Source organism: Ascidia mentula, chromosome 6 (assembly GCF_947561715.1).
Source record: "Ascidia mentula chromosome 6, kaAscMent1.1, whole genome shotgun sequence".
Lineage (NCBI taxonomy): Eukaryota > Metazoa > Chordata > Ascidiacea > Phlebobranchia > Ascidiidae > Ascidia > Ascidia mentula.
Genome location: NC_138571.1, coordinates 11,967,067 through 11,992,628, shown reverse-complemented (window position 1 = coordinate 11,992,628; position 25,562 = coordinate 11,967,067). Strand labels below are relative to the sequence as shown.

General features: G+C 35.9%; 3 protein-coding genes across 4 annotated transcripts; all 3 read right to left on the bottom strand.

The window, feature by feature from the left end:
- Positions 1-7,413: 7,413 nt before the first annotated feature.
- On the bottom strand, positions 7,414-8,824 carry LOC145906219 (transmembrane protein 208-like). The gene is made up of 6 exons (XM_082993644.1): positions 8,719-8,824; positions 8,464-8,559; positions 8,326-8,385; positions 8,065-8,168; positions 7,911-7,995; positions 7,414-7,846 (listed from the first exon to the last, which is right to left on the bottom strand). The coding sequence occupies exons 1-6, from the start codon at positions 8,722-8,724 to the stop codon at positions 7,730-7,732; spliced, it is 468 nt and encodes a 155-aa protein (XP_082849770.1). The 5' UTR covers positions 8,725-8,824; the 3' UTR covers positions 7,414-7,729.
- A 1,004-nt stretch (positions 8,825-9,828) lies between these two features.
- Positions 9,829-14,648, bottom strand: LOC145906739 (serine/threonine-protein phosphatase PP1-gamma catalytic subunit B). The gene is made up of 7 exons (XM_082994192.1): positions 14,495-14,648; positions 14,279-14,410; positions 13,758-13,988; positions 13,411-13,515; positions 11,753-11,976; positions 11,170-11,304; positions 9,829-10,475 (listed from the first exon to the last, which is right to left on the bottom strand). Exons 1-7 carry the CDS (start codon positions 14,547-14,549, stop codon positions 10,365-10,367), a joined length of 993 nt encoding a protein of 330 aa, XP_082850318.1. The 5' UTR covers positions 14,550-14,648; the 3' UTR covers positions 9,829-10,364.
- A 1,290-nt stretch (positions 14,649-15,938) lies between these two features.
- LOC145905482 (arf-GAP with dual PH domain-containing protein 1-like) lies at positions 15,939-25,541 on the bottom strand. 2 transcript variants are annotated; one of them, XM_082992695.1, is made up of 12 exons: positions 25,177-25,312; positions 24,598-24,664; positions 24,111-24,244; positions 23,857-23,948; positions 23,406-23,601; positions 22,984-23,130; positions 19,544-19,627; positions 19,389-19,451; positions 18,969-19,040; positions 18,512-18,633; positions 17,163-17,263; positions 15,939-16,891 (listed from the first exon to the last, which is right to left on the bottom strand). In XM_082992695.1, exons 3-12 carry the CDS (start codon positions 24,177-24,179, stop codon positions 16,806-16,808), a joined length of 1,032 nt encoding a protein of 343 aa, XP_082848821.1. In that variant the 5' UTR covers positions 24,180-24,244; positions 24,598-24,664; positions 25,177-25,312; the 3' UTR covers positions 15,939-16,805. The 2 variants fall into 2 exon arrangements, with proteins under 2 accessions (XP_082848821.1, XP_082848820.1); XM_082992694.1 differs by lacking the exon at positions 24,598-24,664 and having other exon boundaries at positions 25,177-25,541.
- Positions 25,542-25,562: the final 21 nt, after the last annotated feature.

Genomic DNA, 25,562 nt, shown 5'->3' with positions numbered 1-25,562 from the left:
TAGGCTGAGCTGGGACGGCAAATCGTGCCGCCGAGCGCACACCGTTTCCGCGCGGCGCAAAATCTCACCTCGCCGTGCCGTTGGTAACCTTTAAGGAGCGGATTTCTGTGAAAGCGAGAAACCTTGGCATTAAAGGCCCCGGCTTAGTGGGTCTTTCTCTGAAAAGCGTCCCGCACACATTCCCTCTCTTCGAGCGTAAGTTCCGGGAGTTACACAACGCCCAATCGCCATTACGTAAATCGCGACGCGGCGATAATTCCCGAACTTGTTGAAGTTTTTTAACATGAAGAACACGGTCTTGCCAAAAGGAACAACCGAAGCGTTTGTAAAGAGATGAGTCTGTCGTAAGTCATTTGTCATATGTTGTTCATTAAGCACAAGGGAAATAAAACAAAACACACAAAGAGCCAAATAGGGATGACAAGAACAAGAAAACGAAAAACTTGTAAAAAAAAACATTTCTGCGTCTGTATTATAATTTTACGGCTCCCCAGGAGAAGGATAAATGTCAAACATGAAGAAAGAACACTTGTACGCACGAACCTTTTATTTAGTTTACATCATTCGAGAGTTTTTATTCTAACTTACATTTTTCGAACTGTACGCCATGATCACGAGGATGCATTCAAAAACACGTTTAGTCAATTTTGTAGCCAAGATTTATTTTATACAACGAGTATATGTTTACGATAAAAAATGGTATTTATAACACCATTCAACTTCTTAACAGCGGCTCTCAATCGTCACTCTTGGCCCCTATTAACGTATTGTGTAAATTGTCACCGCTTTTGTGGATAGAACATCCCAACACTGATATTTGAACACGAAATTTCATCTTAAAACTGTTTTTTTTTTTTATGATCAGGATTGATTTGAATTGTTTTACGCGCCTCCTCGCAAACCTAATGAGATTTCGCGTTTGGACGACAACTCGAAAACTAAAAATTGACCTACTTTTGCGCTAGACATCTCAATTAAATAAATCACAACTTTTTGCCCAAATGAGTTTTCAAAATCAACAACATTAGAAAGACAAAACTGTCATCGCACAAATTACCATCAACGATCATTTGCGTCTAAATGCATTTTATTGAACAAACAATTAGTAGCATGGAATGACACTTTACCAGTTATGCCACACAATGATTTTTTTCTATCAATGACATGTTTGAATAAAGATATCAAGCCCACCCTCCTCGTATTTGTAACGATAAATTGTTGCCTTCCTCTCAAAAGGATGACTTATTTGCATATGGTGTAAGATAAATTGGTTTGTGTAATGAGAAACGAACGACCTAAACGTAACTCGGCTTCAACTGGCTTTGAGACAAAGTTGTGTCTTAAAACGGAGAAAAGTTATTTTCTTGTGTATTTCCGTGAACTAGCTGATCCGGATGGATTTGACAAAAACATGTGTAAAGGTTCTATTGATAGACCAACGCTGTGCCTGTTGCATTCCCATGTTTAACATTCCACATTTCATTTAACTCTCTGATGAATTTCCCATAGGAGCTCACCAACTAAATCAAGTGGAATAGCAATATGTCACTAAACGAAGGTACCACATTTTGTAGGTGCATTGTAATGATTGGTAAAAACTTTAACGTTTCAACAATTTAAATTTGGCAAACACGCGCTTGTCGTTTAATTAGAATTTAACCGACTATTTGCAACCGCAAAAAAATAATCGCAAGTTCGGTTAGTTTAGTTTACGAAGTAATTTGCCCATATATTACCGACTGATAACGACAATGCAACCACAAGCTGCCACAAGAACAAAATCCATAAGCAATACGAGAACCGTGTCACATGTTGTTTTGCAAGTCGCTGTAACGGTCTTCGACATGACACCATAACCGCAACATTATTGGCTTTTCCTGCCTGTCACAGCAGTACAAATTGATTGCCTCAGTTCTGACGCCCAGTGATACCCAGTAATAGATTTCGTTGAATGTTAGGGATCGTTGCACAGTCACTGCTGCGTGAAGCATGGTATGTTGCTTATAACACTTTAAGCCAGGAAAAAGTCGGCGCATTTGACCTTCCAACAGTTAAAATGTGCCCATCGAAGCGCTCAGGGAGCAACGATTCTGTCCTTCAATACCGCAATATACGTAAATCGTGATTCTATACAATGCCCTAGAAAGGTTTAACCCTTTTCATGTGCACTCAGCGAAACCAAAATCCCCCAAACAACTCTGCAGCGTAGATGGTGTTTTATTTAACGGCTCATACGTCTTCCATTGTGGTATATTGTTACGTCTTAGAGTGGCTTCGAAGCGAGAAATGTCATGGCCTTTAGAGACCTCACGCTTGCTCCACTACAGTATGTTGTCATTGTGCGTAATGCCAATGGTTCGGACTACAAACGACTGCAATAGTACGTTTTTTTGTGACCTGGTTTAATTATATAAAAAATAAAAGGTTTGTAGTGACCCGCTTTAAATGCATTGGTTTGTCATCATATGTGGTCGGTTACAAAATAATTAGCATCAAACATCGATAATCTTTGCATAAGGTACAAGTTCCGCTAAACATGTGGATTATACAGCACGCATTGCAAAGGCACGAGTACAAAATTCTTGGTTAACGCAACAACGGGGGCAGTAACATCAAAATTCTATGCGCAATAACGCAAGACAAATACCTTTTGAGCAGAATTCTATTCTATGCCAAAATAACAGGCGAAACTACCAACTTAAAGCACTAAGTCGCACAACTAAAGGACGGTTTCTAAAACCATCAGAAAGGAAACTAAAGGTAACATTGGTCTTCCTGGAAGTAGCTAGTTTAGAGAAGGTGTTTCACACGACAAAAGTATTTAGAAGTAGACCAAGAAGACGACGAAGAGATTTCGTTTACATTCGCACTAGAAAATGTGCCGAAGCAGCTTGCTACAACATACAGAAGTTTTGGGAGAATTTCAACACGGGGAGCTGTTTTAGCGGCAAAATTTTACAAACTGTTTACGCGACTCATGGTTGCGTAACGTCCGCATGTTGCGTCCCGTGGCCCAGCTCAAAATAAATATTAATGCTGCTGCGGCAAGTCGCCAGTGCGCCTGTGGGTTTGTATTGCGCACGCTTGTCGAATGGAACGAATTATGTAAGATTTTTTTCAACTTTACATAATGCTCGGTTTTAAGGAATGTTTCGAAATCGCAGCAGGGATTGCTGCATACAACCCATATATAGGCTCGTTTCAACGGGGACGAAATATGCTATACTGGGACCACCTGGAACCAAATATGTAAATGAGCCCAAGTGACCCATATAAAAAGTGCAACCATAGTTCTTATTGACAAGAGTCGGTCACACAAAACTCTTATGTTTAATCATAATTTAAGGCAAAACATGCTGTAAAATTGAGCTGCGAGTTATATTTCTTGAAGATTTTTTTCCAAATCGTTTTCGGAGGGATTTTACACAACAATTTCGAAGATGTTACTCCTGTACATTGATCATAATCACCAGCGCTGTTGCGCCAATTAAAACCACGAAAAAATAAATAACATTACGTTTCACAAATTTATGGAGACACAAAAAGACTCTTAACATGTGATTGTCTAAACGGTGACCCAGCAACAGCCTGAACCAAAACTCCAAACACAGGAACCCTCAACTTACAAGTATCTCCAGGCCGATAATAAGTGATAACGCGTGGCACAGTGTTGTACCGATGATGAACGGTGACACCACAATTTCCTATATCCACATAGTGGATGCGAAAAGGAAAGGATTGGGATATCGGTTTACCACCAAACGGAGATATGGAAACGCCCACCATGCTGAACAGTTGGTGAGCGGTTAAGGAGAACGTAACCGTGCAAAATTTGCGGTCAGAATTTGACATGCCTGATATGTTTCTGAAGCAAAAATGCATTTAAATGTTTGTTCATATGCTGTGTGCTACCCAACTACAGCGGCAAATCATGATGGCACCCGAGCAAAGGAAATATGATTTAGTGAACTAACATAAGTTCAATTACACTTGGCACACGAACTTAAGCTTCTGTTTACCAAACAACAATGCATCAACACAGATATCCCAATATAATTGATGATGTCTACAAAACTGTATTCAGTAATCTATGGCTTAGTAAACTCTCCGTTTATGCGCACTTCGCGAAGTATCAACGGTCGTATCAGCACAACTGTTTCCCTGATAAGTTGGTGCCGATGACGAACATTGCGCCGACAAAACACAGTAAGACTTTCTTTGTTTATATATGATATATCTACCCTCATACTTTACTCCTTGTCGTTTTATTCTTAGCTTGTATTCCCTGCATCGTACCAGCATAGTTTTTCAATCTATATCCACTGACAGCTACCAAAGCGAAACACGTAATGTGCACTGTAGTAATTGCGGTATTAGTTTATATGGCATACCACGTGTGCAATGCGGCCCTGAATGGATGCGGCTCTGAGTGATTCATTTTATTCATGTCAATTCCTGAAAAGCAGGCGGATATTGGGCAAAATGTTCGCGCCTCGCACAATGGTTAACGCGTTACGTTATCACATCACACGTTCCTACCACCTATTTTGATGGCAGCCACGCAACACAAGATAGGGTTACGCCAATCGGGGGCTACTCGGTTGGGTTGCAATTGCTTGGGTTATCTCGTTCTAAACCTATTAAACACAGAACATTTTGCAAGTGGAACTCAATAGTGCACTGTTCTGCGAAATACACATTTATCACCAGCACCTTGCACAACAGCAACAACCTGACCTACATGTACACACACACAAACCAACTAACCTTAAATCTGCGTTACTCGCACGAGCTGTTTGTATCACAACACATGTCGGCTTGCAAAACGTCCATTGCCCTCGGCGTCATACAATTGCCTCTGCATCGTTCGCACGCATTGGACAAAAGAACAGCAAGCCCATGCATCTGGCACTTCGGGTGCAACAGCAGGTCATCTATCTTTTAAGCGGATTACTACAAGAGTTGCTGGTGTATTTACACAAAATGTTCGTTTTTTCCCGCTCGTTGAAACTTATGATTCTTCCTTTTTATACGTTACTTGTTAAACCGCGAAATAATCGTCATTTGATAAATGTCTTCACATAATAAATGATAGATTAAACTAAACAAACGAATTCAATGGTGTATCAGTTTGCAAAACTTCCGTTTAGTACCCTATGCCTCTTTCAAAAATCCCAAAACGAAAAAAAAATCCAAAACCAGTTCTACAACAAGAACAACAACAGTCCAATTGGCTGCCGTAAACAGATACTTAGGACAAGGGGAATAGTTGTTGCCTGGCAGTGGGGTCAACGACCGACAAGAACCTTTGTCCTCCAGACCTAATGCAAACTTTGCAAAACGGCGTTTGCGGAAAAATATTGTTGTCACTGTCGCAATTGTTGTTCAGTTACAGGGTGATATGGTAACGCTGCTTTGTATATTCACGAGTATCCTGTTCCCGTAGCCCATGAAAACAGGCGGAACTTTTCACTTTTCAGAATCGTAGCGTTACTAAGAAGCACAGCCCCGTTTTTCACATGGCAATAGTCTGTTCATTTGTATGCGTTCCACCCGTTATCAAACACTGTGTCGCGACGCTCAGTGCGTCGATGCGAATTTCCTATGGCGTTGGGGAGCCTACATTTGCAACCAAAATCGCCTCTTTCACAAAATGGAGACAAATAAACAGTTAGGTCCACCTTCTGCGACTAAAAAATTGTAAACATCATGAGACAAATTTTGCTGATAGATTTACGAATGGTGCGTCGCAAGTGCGTTGAGTTCAAGAACCACTGACGTGCTTAAATGTCACACGTTGCTGGTTATACCAAGTAAGTGTATAGCCAACGAGTTATTTTATATCGACGCCCCGAAAACGTCCAATGTTTTCATTAGAATCTATTCTGCGATATGTCTTTGTTAATCTCTTTTCCGTGTAATTTCATTCTTAATGCTAAAGAAAAGCTGGTTTATCCATTCGGTAAGTTTTTAATCAGCAAAGATTTTAAGCAACTGATTGCAAACAAGGCAACAAACTATAGACTTTGCGTGAGTTTTCAGTCTTACCTATACGCCAGAAGATTTAGCTGATCTTCACAAACGTATATTTGATTATATGCAACTAATCTTAAACCAATCTGTATAGGAGAGAAGTAATTAGTTTTTAAACACACACTCGAGAAAATTTAGTTTTACACTTTAAGTCTGTTGGTGAGTATATTTCATACAGTCAATCTCAAAGTCATTTGATATATCATACTGACAATCAGCAACATCTTACAGATTTGGCTTTTCTATTGAGTGTCCTATATTACGCGTCTAGCATTTTGCACCTAACCTAACTGCACTCAAAAACTAAATTGGGAATAGGAATTTGTGTATTCAGTGCAGTCGTCCTCGACGGGGGCGCATGCAATCTAAATGATGCGAAACAAAGCATATTTGGAGGTCCTCGAAAAAATAAATCCTCTTACATGCAACGGAACCTAAGTTTGGTGATTAAAATCAATCAACTGAATATTTAAAAAAAAAACACTGAAAGACATCCTTAATTTCCGCTCCATAGATATTATTTTGTTTTACGCGAATGATTTCAGCATATGGCGAATACGCGTCAGCAATAAAAAGAGTCAGGCGCCCCTGTGCGGTGGTTTGTCCTGCGTTTGGAAAAGAGTATTTGAAAATGTCCAAAACGCTTGGATATGGACAAGTTTGACTTTCCAATATTATGTTGTCGGTGGTAGGCCTATACAAATTGCTACAACGGGGTAAAAAGATTATTTGATGCACTACCTTATTTCCTTGCTTCAATGATTTAAATTAACTTTTAAAATCATTGCTTGCATTTTTCTGAAGTTCAGCAAGTTTGCATGAACAAAAGTGAATTTTATGTACGTTGCAAAAAATCAGACGACATCGACTGACACCGTGGCAGAGTTCGGTCGGCGTAACCACAATCCGCTTTTTGGAGATCAGGATAACGACGATCAACCCCTGCTGAGGAGGTCACTCAGTGTTTCTTACATGACAGGTATGATTATGATGACATATATACCATTTACTTACTGTTGTTTTTTTTCTTGACGATTTGCCATATGTGATTTTAAGCATAGGTTTAGTCTTCAAAGAAGTTCTGGCAGATTTGCCACTGATCGCAAAAAGCGTAACTACTCCAGCGATACATATATATAAATATTAAAGTCTGTGATTTATGCCGTAGGAACCATGCAATACGTATGGTGTCTCTCATCCACATTTACAAATCCAATTTTCGATCCAAACAAATGGTAATTCATTAAATTAGTTTATTTTGCTAGATATTTTCTCTTTCATTAAAAGTCCCATTAAATATGTGATGTTTCAACACAGAAATTTTATTTCTGCTTCTCGTAGGTAACTTTCTGTTCTTTGCCAAACTCAGCATTACACAAGTTCAGTGCTCGCCACCTTTATTTTAAACTCGCAAGTACCGATCTTAATTGAAACAAACAGTACAGCACAACATTTAATCAAGTAAGTTCTTAAACACAGCCACTCAAAACAGCAAGTTAAATGCAACAACTTCTTTTGCTGAAACCCAAATCGTTAACCCCCTTTTCATTAAAATCAACAAAGCACTATTACTGCAGGATTTTGAATTCTTTTGCAATTGAAAATATCCTACTTTCACACAGAAAAACAAATCAGCAAATAAAATTACACCTAGGCACTTTTACTAGATAAAATAAAAACATGATTGTTTTCAAAGCTATCTTCTTTTCTTTTCCAGTTTTTTCTTCTGTTTCTCTGTTAACTCCGCCGGCTCCTGGAATATCCATGGTGACAAAATGTTTACCCAAATTTTTTGTAGCGCCACCGCTGGTATCTGTGCATCACAGCTTTATTGAAGACAAGCTACATTTGGTTTTTATTGATATTTTATCACTTACCACCAACCATAAAAGCCAACAGTAAAATGAGTAGCAACTTGTAATTTGACATAGGGCAGTAACAATCAAGATATCTTTCACATGTCTGCAATGTAAGTTGTTTTTTTATTATTGAGTGGCCTAAGTCTAACAAAGGTGTTGTAACGGTACTTACTCGCACATTCCTGACTCCATGTTTAAGTCCAGACCACTCGAAGCCATTGAGGTCATGGTCTTAGCGCATATTGCATAAATGACTGATGAAAAAATGAAAAACGCCTACATAACACACTTTGTAAGCATATGAAATAATGTTGAAATGTAAAACAATACATGGTAGTGGAATTTGTAAAAGCAAATTAGGGGCAGTTGTAAAAAAAATAACTTAGTATGTTTCATGTTTGCTATTGCCTCAAATTGTTATTCCAAAACTTACCACATTTTTTCCTTGAAAAATATCATAATGTGAAGCAAACTGCACAATGAATTGAAACACCTGTGGAAAATATTTATACAAAAAATTGCATAAAATCTAATTGCAATGAGTCTTATGTTCCCAACAACTTGTACTTACGTTGACACCAATTACAATTGATGCGTAAAATTGCAGTGTTTGTTGATTTTCCTGCTTAATTTGTTTTGCTCCCTTCGTCCCCTGTTTTCCTTTTGCCTACAACCCACAAGTAATATCATACTTATCATTTTAATATAAGGCGGGCTTTCAAAAACCATTAGCAAAAATATATATATATATATAAACAAGTTAGGCAGTCACAGTTTTTAGCAGCCAAAGAAAGAAGTTTCAAAAGATGTCGTCACAAAGCCTTACCGGCATTTTGGAAAACCACTGAATCTGAAGCAACAGATAGCAAGTTAGGTAAAAGCGTATGCACACAACACAGTAACGTTTCTCCAACAAATCACATACATATGGGATGATTGGTCCGCTTTTTGGAAAGTGAGTGCAGGGACCAGAAGTATACCCTGGTTCCGCATGAATTATTTACCGGCAGTTTTGTTGTCCCATCACAGAATACTAAAACTACAACATTCTACGGTCGCACCAGAACAAACGAAACCGTGCTTTGTCTATGCCAGACGGTACATCTGCTAGTATTTATGTCATATACTGATGTTGATTAGAAAAATTAAATACTTCGCCAAGTCACGCACCGTTGAACTCAATCGGAAGTTTTCGTTTGGTTTATTTTTATCAACACGAGCTTGTCTTGCATTGCAAACAACGAAAATTACTTGTCAATAGGGTTGTTACGCAGTTCAAATTATTAAAATTCTTGAAACAATAGTGGTTTTCCTGGCCTTTTCACTAAAATTGTGTCCGGAGTCTGGTTTCATTTACTTCAAAGGTTTGGTATCTCCCGTATATTATTTACGTGTGACTTCATTGATCTATAAATTTGGCAATATCTTAAGTTAGCAAAGTTTCATGTAATCACATGATTGGCGGGATCGCCCCACTGCGGATGTCCTTACTTAAACGATAACAGCTATCGTATCGATATCACTAGATTTACAGGCTTAGACATGGCATGACAGCCTAGTCGGGTTTCCTACTTTTTCCTGACAAGTCGGAGCAAGATCTGAAGCATCAAAGCTCCCGGTGAGATCTGAACTTTCGACCCTAACCAGGTCCAAAGCTCTACCAACTAAGGTACGGGTGCTCGGAAGATCTCTATACCAACAAACCAGACAACGCAGCTATATGTTACATGCAATCGTTGTAAGATGTACTGTTGAGGTCACGGGAGCCCTAAACAACATAATTTCCTGTTATTGTAATACCTGCCTTTTAGAAAATCGAATCTTAATGCCGTCGTAAGTCAATGCATTACTACAGCAAAACCGTCATTTGCTGATACGTAGAACGTATCCAATTTTTCTGACAAAATCGCGTCGATATGCAAAAAACACAATGCGCTAGATTTTTTGCGCAATTTTTATTTAGGTCATTATACAACGTATGCACAGATCTAAAACTTCAAAACAACCTACACCATAGGCGTACGTCCATTCTTGGGTAAAAATCGTACGACAACGTTCAAATGACGGGGAACACGAACTGCAGGAGATCTTAACCTCGGGGTATTTACAAAAAATTTTTTTGGGGGTGAGGACATGGCGCCAAAAATAGGTTTAATCCCAATACACTACGTATAGGATGAAGCTGCACCTAAATGAGAGAAATGAAGTATTTGGTGAATATGAACAAATCCATTTGGCTTCACAACAATACCAAATGAATGCTGAAAAAATTTAAATTTGTCGGTGACGCATTTTCTTTTGAGGAACTGGCACAAAAACAATAAAAGCACAAAACTATGAAAAATTGAAACAACTCGGTAAAAGTCAGTACTAAAGTCTAACAATTGCTTGGGGACAATTTGCATCGCCTGCAAGAAACATTGAAGATAGTCTGTTTGAGTTATCTGTTGACAAGTGCTTGACATTTGGTTTTCACTTCTTCCCTCCCTTTGCTTTGGGTGCCGCGTTCCTTGGTGGAGTCACAGGTCGGCCGGCGTTGAGGCCTCCGTATGGAAACTTCTTCTTATCGGCTGGCTTCAAAATCTAATACAAAGACATACATGGAAATAAGTGAACATGTTGTTTAAGTTACAATTGGACCAAGCATTGTCTTAGTTATAACCAAGGGTTACCATCTGTCATGACCCCAAAATAAGCTGCATTTTGATGCCAAAATTTGATTAAATTTACCTGATTTTGTAGGGCATTGTGTAGTGTAAATTATATGATGAACTTTTTTAAGGCCTGCAGTTATATGTTGTTCGTTTAGCCAGGCTAGTTCGTTCAATATGCAGTATCACTTATAATCCGTATTTAATGAAAAAATAAGCATGTTTAGAAAAGAAAACTAAGCACCCATGTCCAAAACAAGCCCATTTCTCAGAAATAAGCACTTTCGTATTTTCTACAACGCTACTCGCACAAATAAGCACATATCTTATACACATGGTGTGGCAACCCTGACTATAACTTTCTATGTGAAGGTTATAATTTAACATCACCAGCTTGACAACCAAACTGCCATCATCAATATTGTTTCATTGTAAATTGATCAAACTAATCGTCGTAACATTTATGTTTATGTATTGATATGTCCATTCAGTAAATTCTTACTCTTATCAAGTTACACACAGTATACACTTTACCACACTACACAATGTATGGATAGTAACAACCATCCGGCAAAATTTTCTCAATCACACAATGTTGCAATTGTCTTGTAACAGGGTTTCATTACCTGAAAGGAACACATGAGTGTTTCGTCCACACTCATCATAGCTCCGGCATTATCGAATTCACCACAGTAATTGGGTGCCGAAAATAGAGTCACAAGTTGTCGCTTGGCAAAGAATTCATACCCATCCTCAACCACCTGTAACAATAATATCCTATTACAAAGGAGCAATTGTAACAAATCGTTTCAGGGCAATAGGAAAAAAGTTCATTCAACAGCAGTTTGTTGTGTAAACTGTTTCAATCTTTACAGAAGCTTCGTCATTGGGAAGGGTTTCAATTTTGACTGGGCTGTTTATAGCTATTTTGCAACATTGTCTGTTGTATATAACCAACGGTAATTAAAAACCATGTGAAATTAAGGGAAATGTTTTATAAACTCCACAAATGACGGTCGCAACAATACCAACACAAATTTAACCCATAGATTTGTATTGGCGTATGTATGTCCTGTTATGGTAAAAGCATATTTTCAGAGTAAGTTTTAACATATGAATCTCATGACATTTAAATCAGATATTTTTCTTGCAAGAAACCATTACACAATTGTTTACCACTTTACAGTACTAATTATAAAACACACACACCTGATGAGCTCGGCAAATTAGATCCAGGTCATGTTTGTGCAAAAATTTTGTGACAACTTCAGCACCAAAAGTGAAGGAGACCCCACGATCGTTCTCGCCCCATCCAGAAACTTCTTTGTCTGGATCTGACCACAGGAGGTCACACAACAGACCCTGGTCTGGGACATCTGTGGGCCGCATGATCCGTCGAATCTGCTCCATCGACTGAAGATCCGGAGACAAACCTTAAAAGAACAATGAAATACTAAAAATATGCAGATTTTATACAAACATTATTTTTTAATACATAATCTTTATACATATTATATTGGTTCCAAAGATAAAAAAAATACATCCACATTGATTTGTTTAATACAAGGGATAATCCATTATAAATTGCAAGTGTTGGTGGTAAATCCACATTAATCATTTGTTGAAAGCGGCACAGTATTGCCCAGCCAAAAACTTAAAAATAATTTTTGGACTACAATGACTTAATAAACCTGTTTCCCAATACAGCTGTCAAAGTTTCTGCAGCTGCATGTGGTTATGTTGATCAGTCCAAAATATTTTAAGACCACAATATTTTAGGAAACTCGTGTATGACTCAAAATGTGAAATGTTCACAGCTTCTGAATGTATGCAATGACAAGACCAGGGCATGTAAATAAAGTTTTGACTTCTCATTAAATATTAATATAGGCAGTGCATGTTTCCCATGATCCATGTTTGCTGTCAATCCAGTTTTACTACGCCATTAGAGGTTTTAAAGTGCTGTATTTTGTTACACTGTTTGAGCAATTACATACTGGTTGAACTTTAACAAATGGCGCAAGTGCAATGTTATATGACACTTCACAACTGCAGTGATATTTTACATTTTGGGATACTTTCCCTTTTCTTAACCAAACCACTATTTATTTGTGAAACTTTTTTGTCTGGGTTCTTGGCATTGTTGCATTGTTCGCCATTTTGCATTTTGAATGTCTTTAAATCCTGGCAAAAAAGACCTGTCTGGTCACTACAAGGCTTTATTAGATGGATGTTCTGCATTGAAAGCACATCAATAACAACCCCACTGGGAACAATCACCAACTGATGATACTCAGGAGTTTGGTCCTAAGACAGGATTTGCCACTAATATGATATATTATAACATTAACAATCAGCATAGATTTTGTGTAATTTTACAGCCTTTTTGATAATTACTTTAGCATAGATGCTTAAATAGGAGTCTATTTTTATACAAATTCATGTCATGAACACCATAGTTTGACAAATGATTGACTTCCTTAAAAACAAACTATAGGTGTTTGGCATTTTTCTTTTAAATTCCAAATAAGTATGGTTTGTCAAGATCTTGGTGTTTGGCCCAGTAATAATAAAAAATACAAATACTTACCAAACAAACCTCAACAAAGCGGTATACCCTAGCCATCATTAGGTGTTGTATCACAACAATGACAAAATAAGTGGTAACAATACCCTGTTTTCACAAGGTCTTTATAAAAATTAATGTGACATTGTGGTTCAGTGTTGGTTTAACCAACATATTATGTAACACAAACAATGCTTTAGAAATTCAAGAAATGTTATATGTCTCACTTAACATAAGCTTAGTGCATCGCTAAGGTTAATTTTTGCTGATTCCTTACTATTATTCTTTACACGCCGCTTACCTCCATGACAGCAGAAAATTTTCTCATCAATGATAGCTGCGAGTGGAAGACAGTTGAAGCAATCGGTGAAGGTTTTCCATAGTTTGATGTTGTACCTTCGTTTACCTGCAAATAAACCATTGTTTTTAGCAAACACAAATTCGTTTAAAAAGTAGCTCTTTTTCTTCTTTCAACAAAACTTGGCAATAATACCATTTTTCATAATTTAAAAAAAATTTTTTTTTTAAAAAGTCTTATTCTTCTTTCAACAAAACTTGGCAATAATACCATTTTTCATAATTTCATATGTTGGTAAATATGTATATTTTATTTATTTACCCAAAATAGAATTATATTCAAACACTTACATTCGTCATAGAACCCGTAAATTCTATTTATACTGGCACACTCATGATTGCCTCGTAGCAGGAAAAAATTTTCAGGGTATTTGATTTTGTAGGCTAACAGCAGGGCAATGGTTTCAAGTGACTGTTTTCCCCGATCAACATAGTCTCCCAAAAAGAGGTAGTTGGACTCTGGTGGAAATCCACCGTATTCGAAAAGGCGAAGTAGATCATAGTACTGTCCATGGACATCACCTGCAACATACACAACAAAGTTTTAATACCTAGTGGTTTTTGGACATAATTTTTAAAACGGAATATTATTTTGTATTAGTATTTATTTAAAAGGTATTGTGATTACATACCTTTGAACTACCTCAACATTCACAAAGAGGATATAGTAATATTATATTTAACTAGTTTAACATATTAGTTGAGTAATACCAGCATTTTTCTACAAATGGACAAAATGTTACTTTTGCAATGTGTATTGTTTAGTGCAGTTTAGTTAAACATGATATAGTACATTTTTGTATCAATCATACCACAAATTTTTAGCGGTGCTTCCAATTCCAGCAGGATTGGTTGACTGAGAAATATTTCCCGCGACTTGAGGCATAATCCTCTTATCTCATTTTCTGTGAGTTGCACATTTTTGCCTGGTCTTGATCCTCGTACTATAAATAAATACTCATAGTTGGAAACTTAGGTTTAATTTATGCAAAGTTTTTTGCAAACTGTATGTATGTCACTATTCTTACCTTCAAGCAAACTTGCAATGATTTTGTCGACGTTCAACTTGTCAGCATCTGCCATACTGAAGTATTTAATAAACAATCAATCAAAAACTAACATACAGTGGCCTGGAGCAAAGAATCACAAATTGGTTTGGGTGAGTAAGTTGAAATTCTCAGGTACCCTACAGCAAAGTAAGCAATTATTAAAAGTATTTATTTTTGAAAATGCATCTGCTTGAGGTTAATTTAATTTCAATGTTTTGCACCTTCTACCATTTTAAAATGAACGTATTTTGCACAAAAAATACATTTGTCAAAAAAAATATGCAGAATGATTTGTGAATTTGGATAGTAAGGTGGAAAGCTCTTGCTTTTATCACAACTACCTAATCCTGTGGGTAAAGACTAAACGTTTTGCATCCCGCATTAGTACAGTACTTCCAAGTTTGGATGAAATAGATAATCTCGTTATTAGTTAGGCCGCATAGTTACGCCACATGCGCAGAATAACCGATTAAAACCCTCGGAAAGTTCTTAGTTATAAACGAAAATAAAACCCCTTTGTCAAAATGGACAGTAAAATGTGAAGTTTGTCCGTGCATCCAATAGTAGCTTCGATCGATGGCAATCTTATTTCACAGCGGCCTGCAGCTCTTATATACGCAAACAACTCAATGGCTGATGCAACGGCTACAAAATGTTTGCCAAGTGACGTAAACTGTAGAGTAAGACATTAGCGTTGTTCAAAATCATACACTGCCTTCTCAACAAACAACCGAGAACCGATCCTACGCAACTCGTTGTAATATAACACACGACTGCTCGCGCAACATTTGAGACTAGCAACCGGGATTATGACGTCATATGCGTAAAAAATATTTGACGTATCGATACGATGTTTGTGAAATGACGTCAAAACTTATGTCAAATATTGTTCAGCAATTCAGCATCGGTAACACGATGCTCACCATCAGCAATTATCACCAAAAAATGAGTCTTGAGCAAATCGTATTGTTTTCGGTTGTCAATTGCATGTTATATCGTTTAGTTTTCTCCATTCTCTTACCTTGTGAAATATGGCAAACACAACTTAGCTTGCGAAGTACACAACAGAAACACCAATAGGAAAACTCCACACTACACTGTAACTCAAATATCAAGGATAAGTTACTTTGTTCAGACAACCATGATTTATTCAAACAAAATCGTTACATACTTCTTCTTTTAGGGGGAGGGGGGGGAATCAAGTGTTAATAACATAGGTTAAAGATGTTGTTCGTAGAGGAAACAAATAAGTAGCCGTAGTTATAGTGTGTTTTCATACGTCATTTTCGCAAATGATAGAAAATTAGAATAAGCCTTACCATGTGCAAAATCTCATTGCCTTTTGTTCCCTTTCTTAAAATATTGTTTTTATGCAAGTTTTTTGCCGAGCCCAGTCTACTATACAATACATCAGTGGTTTCGTATTCATAAACTTTATTTCATGCACTAATAAACGGCTTTCCATGATAAAAAGTACAAGGTAACATGCAAAGCAACACAGTTTTCTGAGTACATAAAATAGAAACAAGTCACAATAAAAACTTGAAGAATAAAGTACACCAGCAATTTTAGGAAATTCATACTATATGTAATGATTTCTGTATGAACAGTTTTCATAAATATTAACTATGTTCAATTAATATTAGTTTGTCAAAGTATATACTTTTCAAGGGTGCCTCAAAAATGCCAGTTTCTAGTACTGCAAATAAACTTCTACATTTGCGAAACATGCCCAGAAGCAATGCCTAAAAGTTTAATAATACAGTGGTTTGCTTAAATTGACATGTTGGGCCATGTAAATATTGCACGTATTTTTCAGTTGCTGCAGTGTGGATAGGATAAGAAACACCACTAACAAGTTTGATAAAAAACCATGACTTTATGGTGCTTGAACTTATTACCAACCAAAACATTTTTAAGTTGGTGTTGTAAATTTTGTTGAATTACCAGGTTTTAGGATTAGCAACATCACTGTTTGTGTAAAATTGTACTTTTTTGCAAAAAATGTGTGTAAACATTAAATGTAATTTTTGAAAATTTTCCCAAAAATAAAACACACTCACAAATTTTGGCTAGAATTTTGTGTGGTAACCTATATTAAATTGTTGTAGGCTATATCAACTTACAAAAATATTTTGCTGGTAAACATCATTAAGATTTGGTCACACCTAGTAAATAACACTAGTAATTGACAATAAATGCATCAGAAAATGATAGGAATATTTGCAAATAAAAAAGGAAGACACAGTCAGAACAGGGTATAAGTGATAAAGACACCTCATGATTTTGCTTATCTCCATCCAGTAGGATTTGTAAAGTTGTTTCTTACTGTTGATTTGCGTCTGTGCTGGTAAGTCAGTTTGTAATCAGCCAAGTCTGTGGTAGCAAAAGTCAAACGAAATAGTCAGTTTTCATGTCAATCTTAGCATGAAAGGGTTGTTGCAACAGCGAAACATCATTTCATTTTTAAATTCACTTGTGCCATGTAGGCATACTTTTGAGGATTTTTTTTCTTTTTGCAACATTAAATGCAATAGTTTTATGCCAGCTGGCTGTTACAGCTTTTGTCACATTATTTTCTTTATTCAGGCTCTTTTTCTTTATGCAGGCCTTTTTTTCTTTGATTTCATCTGAACTTTATGTTCACCTGCAGTCTCCTGACTAGTCAGTGGTCTTGTCATTATATTCTTTATCTCTGTGATCCACGCCTTTTGTTCATCTTTGTCTTCACAACAAAGCAAATAATCCCTGCATGAAATTTAAGACTGCTTTTATTTGTTGAAGAAAACGCTTGTTAGTGCTTCCATGCGCAAGCTGAACACAGTTGCAAGTGCAAACGAGAAGAAAAAACATCAGGCAACAGAAAACAAGTATCATCGTTACAAATATTACTGAAGTTAAAAAAATATTTGGTTTGAATGATTTCATGTTATTTGGGCAAAATATGTCGATAAGTCCACTGTTATTTGGAATTTTGTCAAAATGTTTCTGATTTCACACCTAAAAATGATATAAAAAAAATTGCATGTCAATTTACAAGTCCATGTGATATAATTTTTGGGAATATTAAGTTTCAATTACAAACATGTTGTACATTGTTTACAACTGTCCACAGTCCAAAAAAATAAAAAATCTTCCCTTTAAGAAGTCCTTAATCTTGTTTTCATGGACTGTCAGAGCAAATGTTTGCAACTAACGCAATTAACATTGATGTAAAAGGCCTAAAGGGCAGTACTTTATCCATGTATTGTCATCATCAAAATGGGTCATTTTTGGTTACATTTGACAAAGGGGGATAACCAGTTATCAAATAAAGTGTTGAACATTTTAAAAAGTTTTTAATTAATCTATGCAATGAATTAGAATACAGGATAAAAGAATAGCAACTGTTCAATTCTAACACAACATATAAAAAGTGGTTGAACACAGATTACACAATTCTATTAACAGAATTGGCAAGCATTTTACAAGCACTCATGTACAACTATGAAACTTGGTAGGATCACAATTCTCAGTGATGAAAGTTAGTAAGAATACAATTCTATGCAAACCATAAAAAAATCAAAACAATATACAGCAAAACATTGTGACACCATGTTAGTAAACTACTCGACAAACAACAACATACAATTATGTCATGCACCAGGTCCAAATGCAAATAAAAGGGTTTAGTATCAAGAAGAGAAAGTGCAAAGAATAAAAGTGCAGGTTACTATCATAATTTTTACACAATCTAACTTTGAAACAAACATGTAACTTTAAAGCAATTACATTTATTTTCCAACCCTCGATTTATAATGATAGACTTAACTTGAACAATTAATCATGATTGCTTGTGTGTTTACCTAACAACTATTAATTTTTACCCAAAAATTTAAAGTGGTCTTTTTTTCACAAATTTGTTTATTTGGAGTTAGTTATGCAACCACGCAATAATAACAAAACAGAAGTTAGTTAAAATGTCGTCTTTATATTGTTGACTTTCAGAACACTAACCTCTCAGGAGTTGTTATGGTTATACCAAAACCCTGTTCTGTTTGACCTGCTGGAAGACCATCCCTTACCATAAAACCATCAGTGCCACTGCCCAGATATATTTCACCCCGGGGGTAAGCGTCCTGTAGGCAAAGGTAAATAATATTGTTAAGACTCTTCAATAAATTACCCAAATTTTATTATTTTTTCGTAGCATATTACCGGAAGCTTTTGATGGAAAGATATAAGGTTGTCAACATTTAAACCCACAAAATATGGCTTCAAATTATTAAATGTGTATCATTCTTATGTCTAAGAAGTGAATTCTCTTGGTTTGCAATATTTCAGATATGGCTTGTAAACTTTAAAAGTAATTTATTAAAATGTTCTGGGGTGTTAATACAATTTCAACAAAGCATACTAGCATGGTGTCAAACGAGGCAAGGCCACCGACCACAGTGGAAAACCACATACTCACGAGTGGGTTAACAAAATAGAGAAGTTTCCTTTTCTCCAGGGTGAACCACCTTTTCCTGTATGCCTCGGTGTGCTGAAACACATAATGATATGAATCACAGACAAGCCTCTCCACTGTTTATTCCCACACCAATAACGACAACATGGAATTGAGTGTGTTTGCTCACAACTGATAATAAATGTGTTTTGTATGTAATACTGCTATCACCACAAGATACATTAAACACTAATTTGTTGTTTGTGAAACTATGTTGCATTGTATGTATATGGATCATCAAAAAAGGCTACACACAAAACCTATTGAACAGAAGCAATAAAAGTGTTTTTAATAAGTATCATTATGTGATCAACTTTTTGTAAAACTAAGTCTTAGTGGTCTTAAGTATGCTATTGTATATTCAGAGATCCTTCAAACACGCACCTTGGGTCCAGTTTTTAGCATCCAGCCTTCTTTTCCTAAATGACTGTTCATCCTTTCTAAAATCTACATAGTTTTCAAACAAAAACGTCACCTGGGGCTATGTTATTTAAGACAGCACAGACAAAAAAACAAAAATAACAACGAGTGATAGTTACCACAGCATTTCCAATGCCGGGATAAGTCTTTTGTAAAATTTGAGAAGCAGCAGCACGTAATGTGATGTACCAGTCGACTGTCTCCTGCAAAACAATGACAACAGTATGTCTATGTGGCAATTAATACACATCATTGTGTAAGCAAAATCACATGTTTACAAAAGACTAAATAGCTGTTGTGAGCTTTTAATTGTTTTATCAAAGCATGACATATTTGGCTTTAAACCTATTCATAATAGAATTTACACTTTTTTACCTGTATTATAACAAACTACAATGCAAGACAATTTTTATTTTGGAGTAGTGGCATATTTTGAAACAATTAGGATGTGATATGCATTCTTAAGATCAATGTAAAAAAACCCTGCCTTAAAAATATTTTGCAAACACCCCATGATTTCTGACGTCATTAAAATGCCACAAGGAAACAAAGTTCACTTTTATATAATGGTGGATATAAATTAAAATGATGATATTAAACATTTGTAGATTTTGGATATCATTTATTTGGCACAAGTCAACCTGTATAATTTTATGCTTTTAATATACTTCCAGATAATTCTCCATGCACTATAATTATTGCTTTGTTTTATTTTATCACTAAACAATGCATTTTTAGGAAACAACCACTCTAGGTTATAATGCTGTGGGATTGATGTATGTTTTGTGATCCACAATATTGCCTTATTTGTATATACATGACTACAAACAAAGCATCTGACTAAGTTTAAAAAGTTTCTTAGTCTTTGAACTTTTAAAATTTTTGTACTAGAGTACTTTTTTTATGAAATTTGTACCAAAAAATTGTGTACTAGAATGTGTTATGGCAGCACACACATGTGGTAATTTTTAGGCCATAGTCCAGGGGTGTCCAACCCATGGCCTGCATGCCATATTTGGCCCACTAAGAGGTTTTGTGTGGCTGCTGCAGTACAATTCTTGAAATGGAGTAACTTGTTTGCCAAATTTCAAAGCATTTATTGCATCATTATTTGGGCAGTAGCAAAAATAATTGGCAAGTGTTATCGCTTTGAGTCAAAAACATAAAGCGTTGTAAACACCATCTGTTAGATTGGATAATTTTATCTGCAAAACAGGTGGTAAAAACAAGAACATAAATTCCCTGATAAGTTGCCTGTGACATTATTTCCAGACCGCTTCTAGCCCTTGATGCAAAAAGATTGGACGCCTCTGTCATAGACCGTTTGTTTCAATCTTGGATTTTACCTGTACCAGGTGCCTTTATCACATCATTTGTGTCACCAAAACATTAGATGCTGGGAATGTTTGCATGTATCCACTTATAGTAAAAATTTAAACTTCGTTATTTAGCCTTTTAATAGTTTTTTTGTGGACTTATTACTGCGGTTCAAATTTCACCATTGATGAATAGACAAATAACAATAACAGCTGCCTTGAAACAAACAAATGAAGCTACATTACAGCAAGCCCATGATGTCACAATGAAAACTGTACAGGCTCTGACTCATGTGAGTGGTAAACTGCACCTAAATAACTGGACAGTGAGACAGCCTACAGGAACCACAACAACTTGGTAGGCTTATAACCCTTCAGAATTCATGATACCATTTCTGGTTTGGGGAAAATCTTTTTGGGATGCTTATTCTTAACGTAGCAGTGTTAAATATGCAATTTGTCAATTTGGTTTGAGATCGGCATGCAAAGAGATCCCAATGCATGGACATAAACTGTCACTTAAACAGTTGGTTTTGTTTCATTTTTTTATTGTACATTAGTCAGAGTAATAGATTTTTTTCTCAAGGTGAGCCCCTACGGCGCAGGAAAAACAGTGGCTAGTGTGCAAAAGTTATATGACACACCATGTAAAGTTGTATAACACATCACATATAGCTGCAAGCTAATTACTGCTACAACAAATTCAATAGTAGAAAGAATTGAAAAGCTACTGAGCTTCATTGATTTTCCCACAGCATTCACCAATATGTGACTTTACTAGTGTATATATTGTGACAAAAATCAGTCGTCTTAAGTAAAAATATATCTTTTGAATCATACTTTTATTGCTACTGCTTTTGCAGCAATTTTATTTGCAAAGAATGTAAGCATGCTTATATGAAGGACAATTATAAAATTATTCATGATAAGTGGTTGATCAATAACAACATCATTCATATTATGAGTCGTGGAAGCGTTTTACTACTTTTGTTCCAGGAAGCAGTTATTTAACATGATTAATCAGGCTGTGAAAAATTGTAAAATGCTGCAACCACAACTACTAAACTAACTTACAAGTGCTAAAAGCCTGCACTGCCATGAAAGGCCAATAAAGTGCTTGTTTGATTAGGCTTTGGGCAAATATGTCAAGAAGTTTCAGTTTGGTACAGCGTACAACTTTAGCCAATGCTGATGTATGTTCAATGTTTTTTACATTTTTGCCACAACCGTACACAAACTACAGTGATGATAGCTAGTTGCCAAATGAAATTATGTTTTTTTGCTTATAATAAAAAAGCAACATCGATAAAGTATTTGTACAGTTCTAACTTCAGTTATGCGACAATGTAAGTGACAAAAATGTCTTAACCATAGGCGTCGATATAGGGGTGACAGGGGTGACATGTCACCCCTCACAAACAAAGCTTTTGTTTGTGAAGAAATAAGGTTCTCAACATTTAAACCCACAAGATATGGCTTTAAATGATTAAATGTGTATCATTCTTATGTCTAAGAAGTGAATTCTCTTGGTTTGGCAATCTTTAAGATATGGCTTGTAAACTTTAAAAGTAATTTATTAAAATGCTCTGGGGTGTTAATACAATTTGAACAAAGCATACTAGCGTGGTGTCAAACGAGGCAAGGCCACAGACCACAGTGGAAAACCACATACTCACGAGTGGGTTAACAAAATAGAGAAGTTTTCCTACAGTTCTGACATCAGTTATGCGACAATGTAAGTGACAAAAATGTCTTAACCATAGGCGTCGATATAGGGGTGACATGTCACCCCTCACAAACAAACATGGGTGACAACGCATGCATTGTCACCCCTGGATTTCGTTTAAACTAAAAATTATTGCCAGAAAAAACACATATATATATTATACAATGCGTTAAGCTAGTTTCAAATGACCTGTATTGTCACCGTTACAATCAGAACAAACACGTGTCTCGTGGATTGTTACTTAACAAAGTGACATGAAACAGAATTTGCGTCGTTAACCGATGTTTGGGGCGATACGACTGACGAATTGTTTATTGCGTATTTCTAAAACCTGGAAAAGTCACCCTTAATATTTTACAAAACGTTAAAAAATCGACGCCTATGGTCTTAACACTCTTTGTATTTCACACAATTTAGAGCCAAAAATTTCTGTTGAAGTAAATGTAACCATGCTTAAAAACATTAGTACAAAACTTGTCAAATGATACGTCAATTTGTAGATTGTAACAACACTTACTTTTCCCTCATCAGCATACACATAGATTTGTCTTGTTAAATTGTCAGTCATAAATCCAAACTGAAGGCCATTGGGATGGCTGATTTTGTCCGGAGCTAATGTCGCAGTTAGGGAGGCAAGCAGGATTGTTTGTTTTGGTTCTTTTGCCTTACAAAGACATAAAATGCATTAGTTTCCTAAAGACCAACTGTGTGTGTATACTAATTACGGCATTACATGCTTACATGTATGCATTGTCCCTATCTGAAATATTATCTGATACTGGCGATTCACACCCAGATTTCAATATGTGAGCATTTATGACAAAAACCTAAATGAAACCAAACCTTACACCCCAAGATGTTATATAATTTAGAAATGATTTCCGGATAACAGTGGTACTAAAAAAAACAATGCAGTGTGGTATGTTGAGTGACACTTACATCTTGTTTGACATAATATTTTAGAGTCCCATCGTCGGCGTTGAGGACAAATCTTCGCGGTTTAAATTGTTTGTCTTCCTTTCCCCTCTTCCACAGGGTTCCTGTTTTGTTTCCAGTTTCATAATGAGCGGTGCCACCTTCTGTTTCGAACTCTTTGCGGTCGTACTTAGCATGAATGAAATGCTCTTTGTATACTCTGAAGTCATGGCCAATGAAAATGTTTGTTTTACAGCAATGCCGCTACATTGCCTATGGTAATTATCAACCATGTAGGACCGAAGAATAAAAGAAAAAAAAGTTGTTTCCAAGTATACTGTTCAGATAAAGTAGGTTATTGCAAGGTTAATCAACATGTCCATATGTTCGCATTGGCCAAAATATTTTTATTTTGTTGTTAACTTAATAGTGTTTCAACACTTTTACACCATTGAACTTCACTCCACAAACTTACTGTGGATCGGATGGTGCAGGTTTTTTGTAATATAGAGGAACGTGGCGCTCCAGTATGGCATTCACCGCATCGTTTCCTTTTTCACACATTGTCTGAAACATTACAAACCATTTTTAGTTGTGTTTGCCTTTCGACTAAAACATATTGATAAATTTGTTATTACATATCTAACCAGCTCTAAAACATATTTTCTACATATACGGGCCTTTTAAAAGCAAGCAATTAATACGTTATCACTGTGGTTTTGTACACACCTGCACGGCATCATCCGCCCATTGATCAAGTCGACATGATTTAACTCGACTCACATGGGTCCCGAGCATTCGATGGATTCCAGAGCAGTTCACACAGATAAATACACCAATATTACTTGACGCCCATTCAGGACCTGAGAATGAGAGAAAATTAACGCTAAATTGTCAATTACATGTAATTGTGTTCAATGGGTTGGAGTGGCATCACACCAAATGCATAATATGCAGTAATACAGCAAACAAGAAATGAAATTAAATAACTTATTAAGTGCTCAATAAATAATTGAACAGAAATTATATGGCACATAAACATAATGTTAAACAACACATAAACACAATGTGGTTGAAGAAGCGAAGTGAGGAACATGTACACCCATGAACTTGTTATTACATTACGCTTCTATTTTGTTCATTGTTAACATAAAAAAAACTTTGACCATTGCAATTTTACCAGAAACATAGAAACAAAACAAACATAAATTGATACCTTATGGTCATGCAGGCTTATGAAATTTCTTCCAACAGAAGAAACAGTGAATGCTAGCTGCAAGCATCTATATTTACAAAATGCAGTATAAACTACCGGCAAAAGTAATGACTACATATTATTTTTATTGGCAAATGATTAGTCTAAATTATTGTAATGTTTTTAAAAACAGATCACAAAAGTTACATTTGATCATTTAATCAATTACATGCCAATAAGCATTGTTAAAAAAAAACCTGATTTAGCAATGATAACAGAATTATTTATCACGATTTTGAATTACAATGAACATCGCAAAGGCTTTTGAATAATGTGTTGTTTAAAAAAATGCACAAATGAATGTAAATAAAATGACCAATGAAAAAACAAATGAGGGTTAAATGAAAAGATGTTGCAATCAAGAAGCGTAATCAACAAAAAATATGGTGTTGATAAACTAAACAAGCCAATTGCAACATCAACTTATAAGTAACAAAATTATCCTCCAGCAATCAAACACAACGACACATAACAATCAAAAATTATGTCTTAAATAAAGTAAGAATAATTAAAACTCAAAAAGCTACATTTTAAACTCACCTTCCATTGAGCAGTCGGCACAGACATTATTCCCAGGTTTTTGCAATAACTCCAAAAGAATTTTTTTATTCCTTTCCCCCATAGTTTAACTTTGTATTAAACCATGACACAAATGTTATTCGGAGTGAAGAGATGTTATCACAATCCCTGCATTAAAGTCTACGTTCGTTCTGCTGACAAATCATACACATAAAAAAAGATGCTGAAATACTACAACAAATTAAATGTTAACTTTTGTAATGAATCCTAAATCAAAATAAAATCAAATGTATTTTGCGCAAAAAGCAACTACGCAGATGAACAGTATACAACAGAAAAATAATGGCACGGGCACGGACAAAACCAAAAGGTTATTAAATCATAAATCGTTTGTTTCAAAAGGTTTT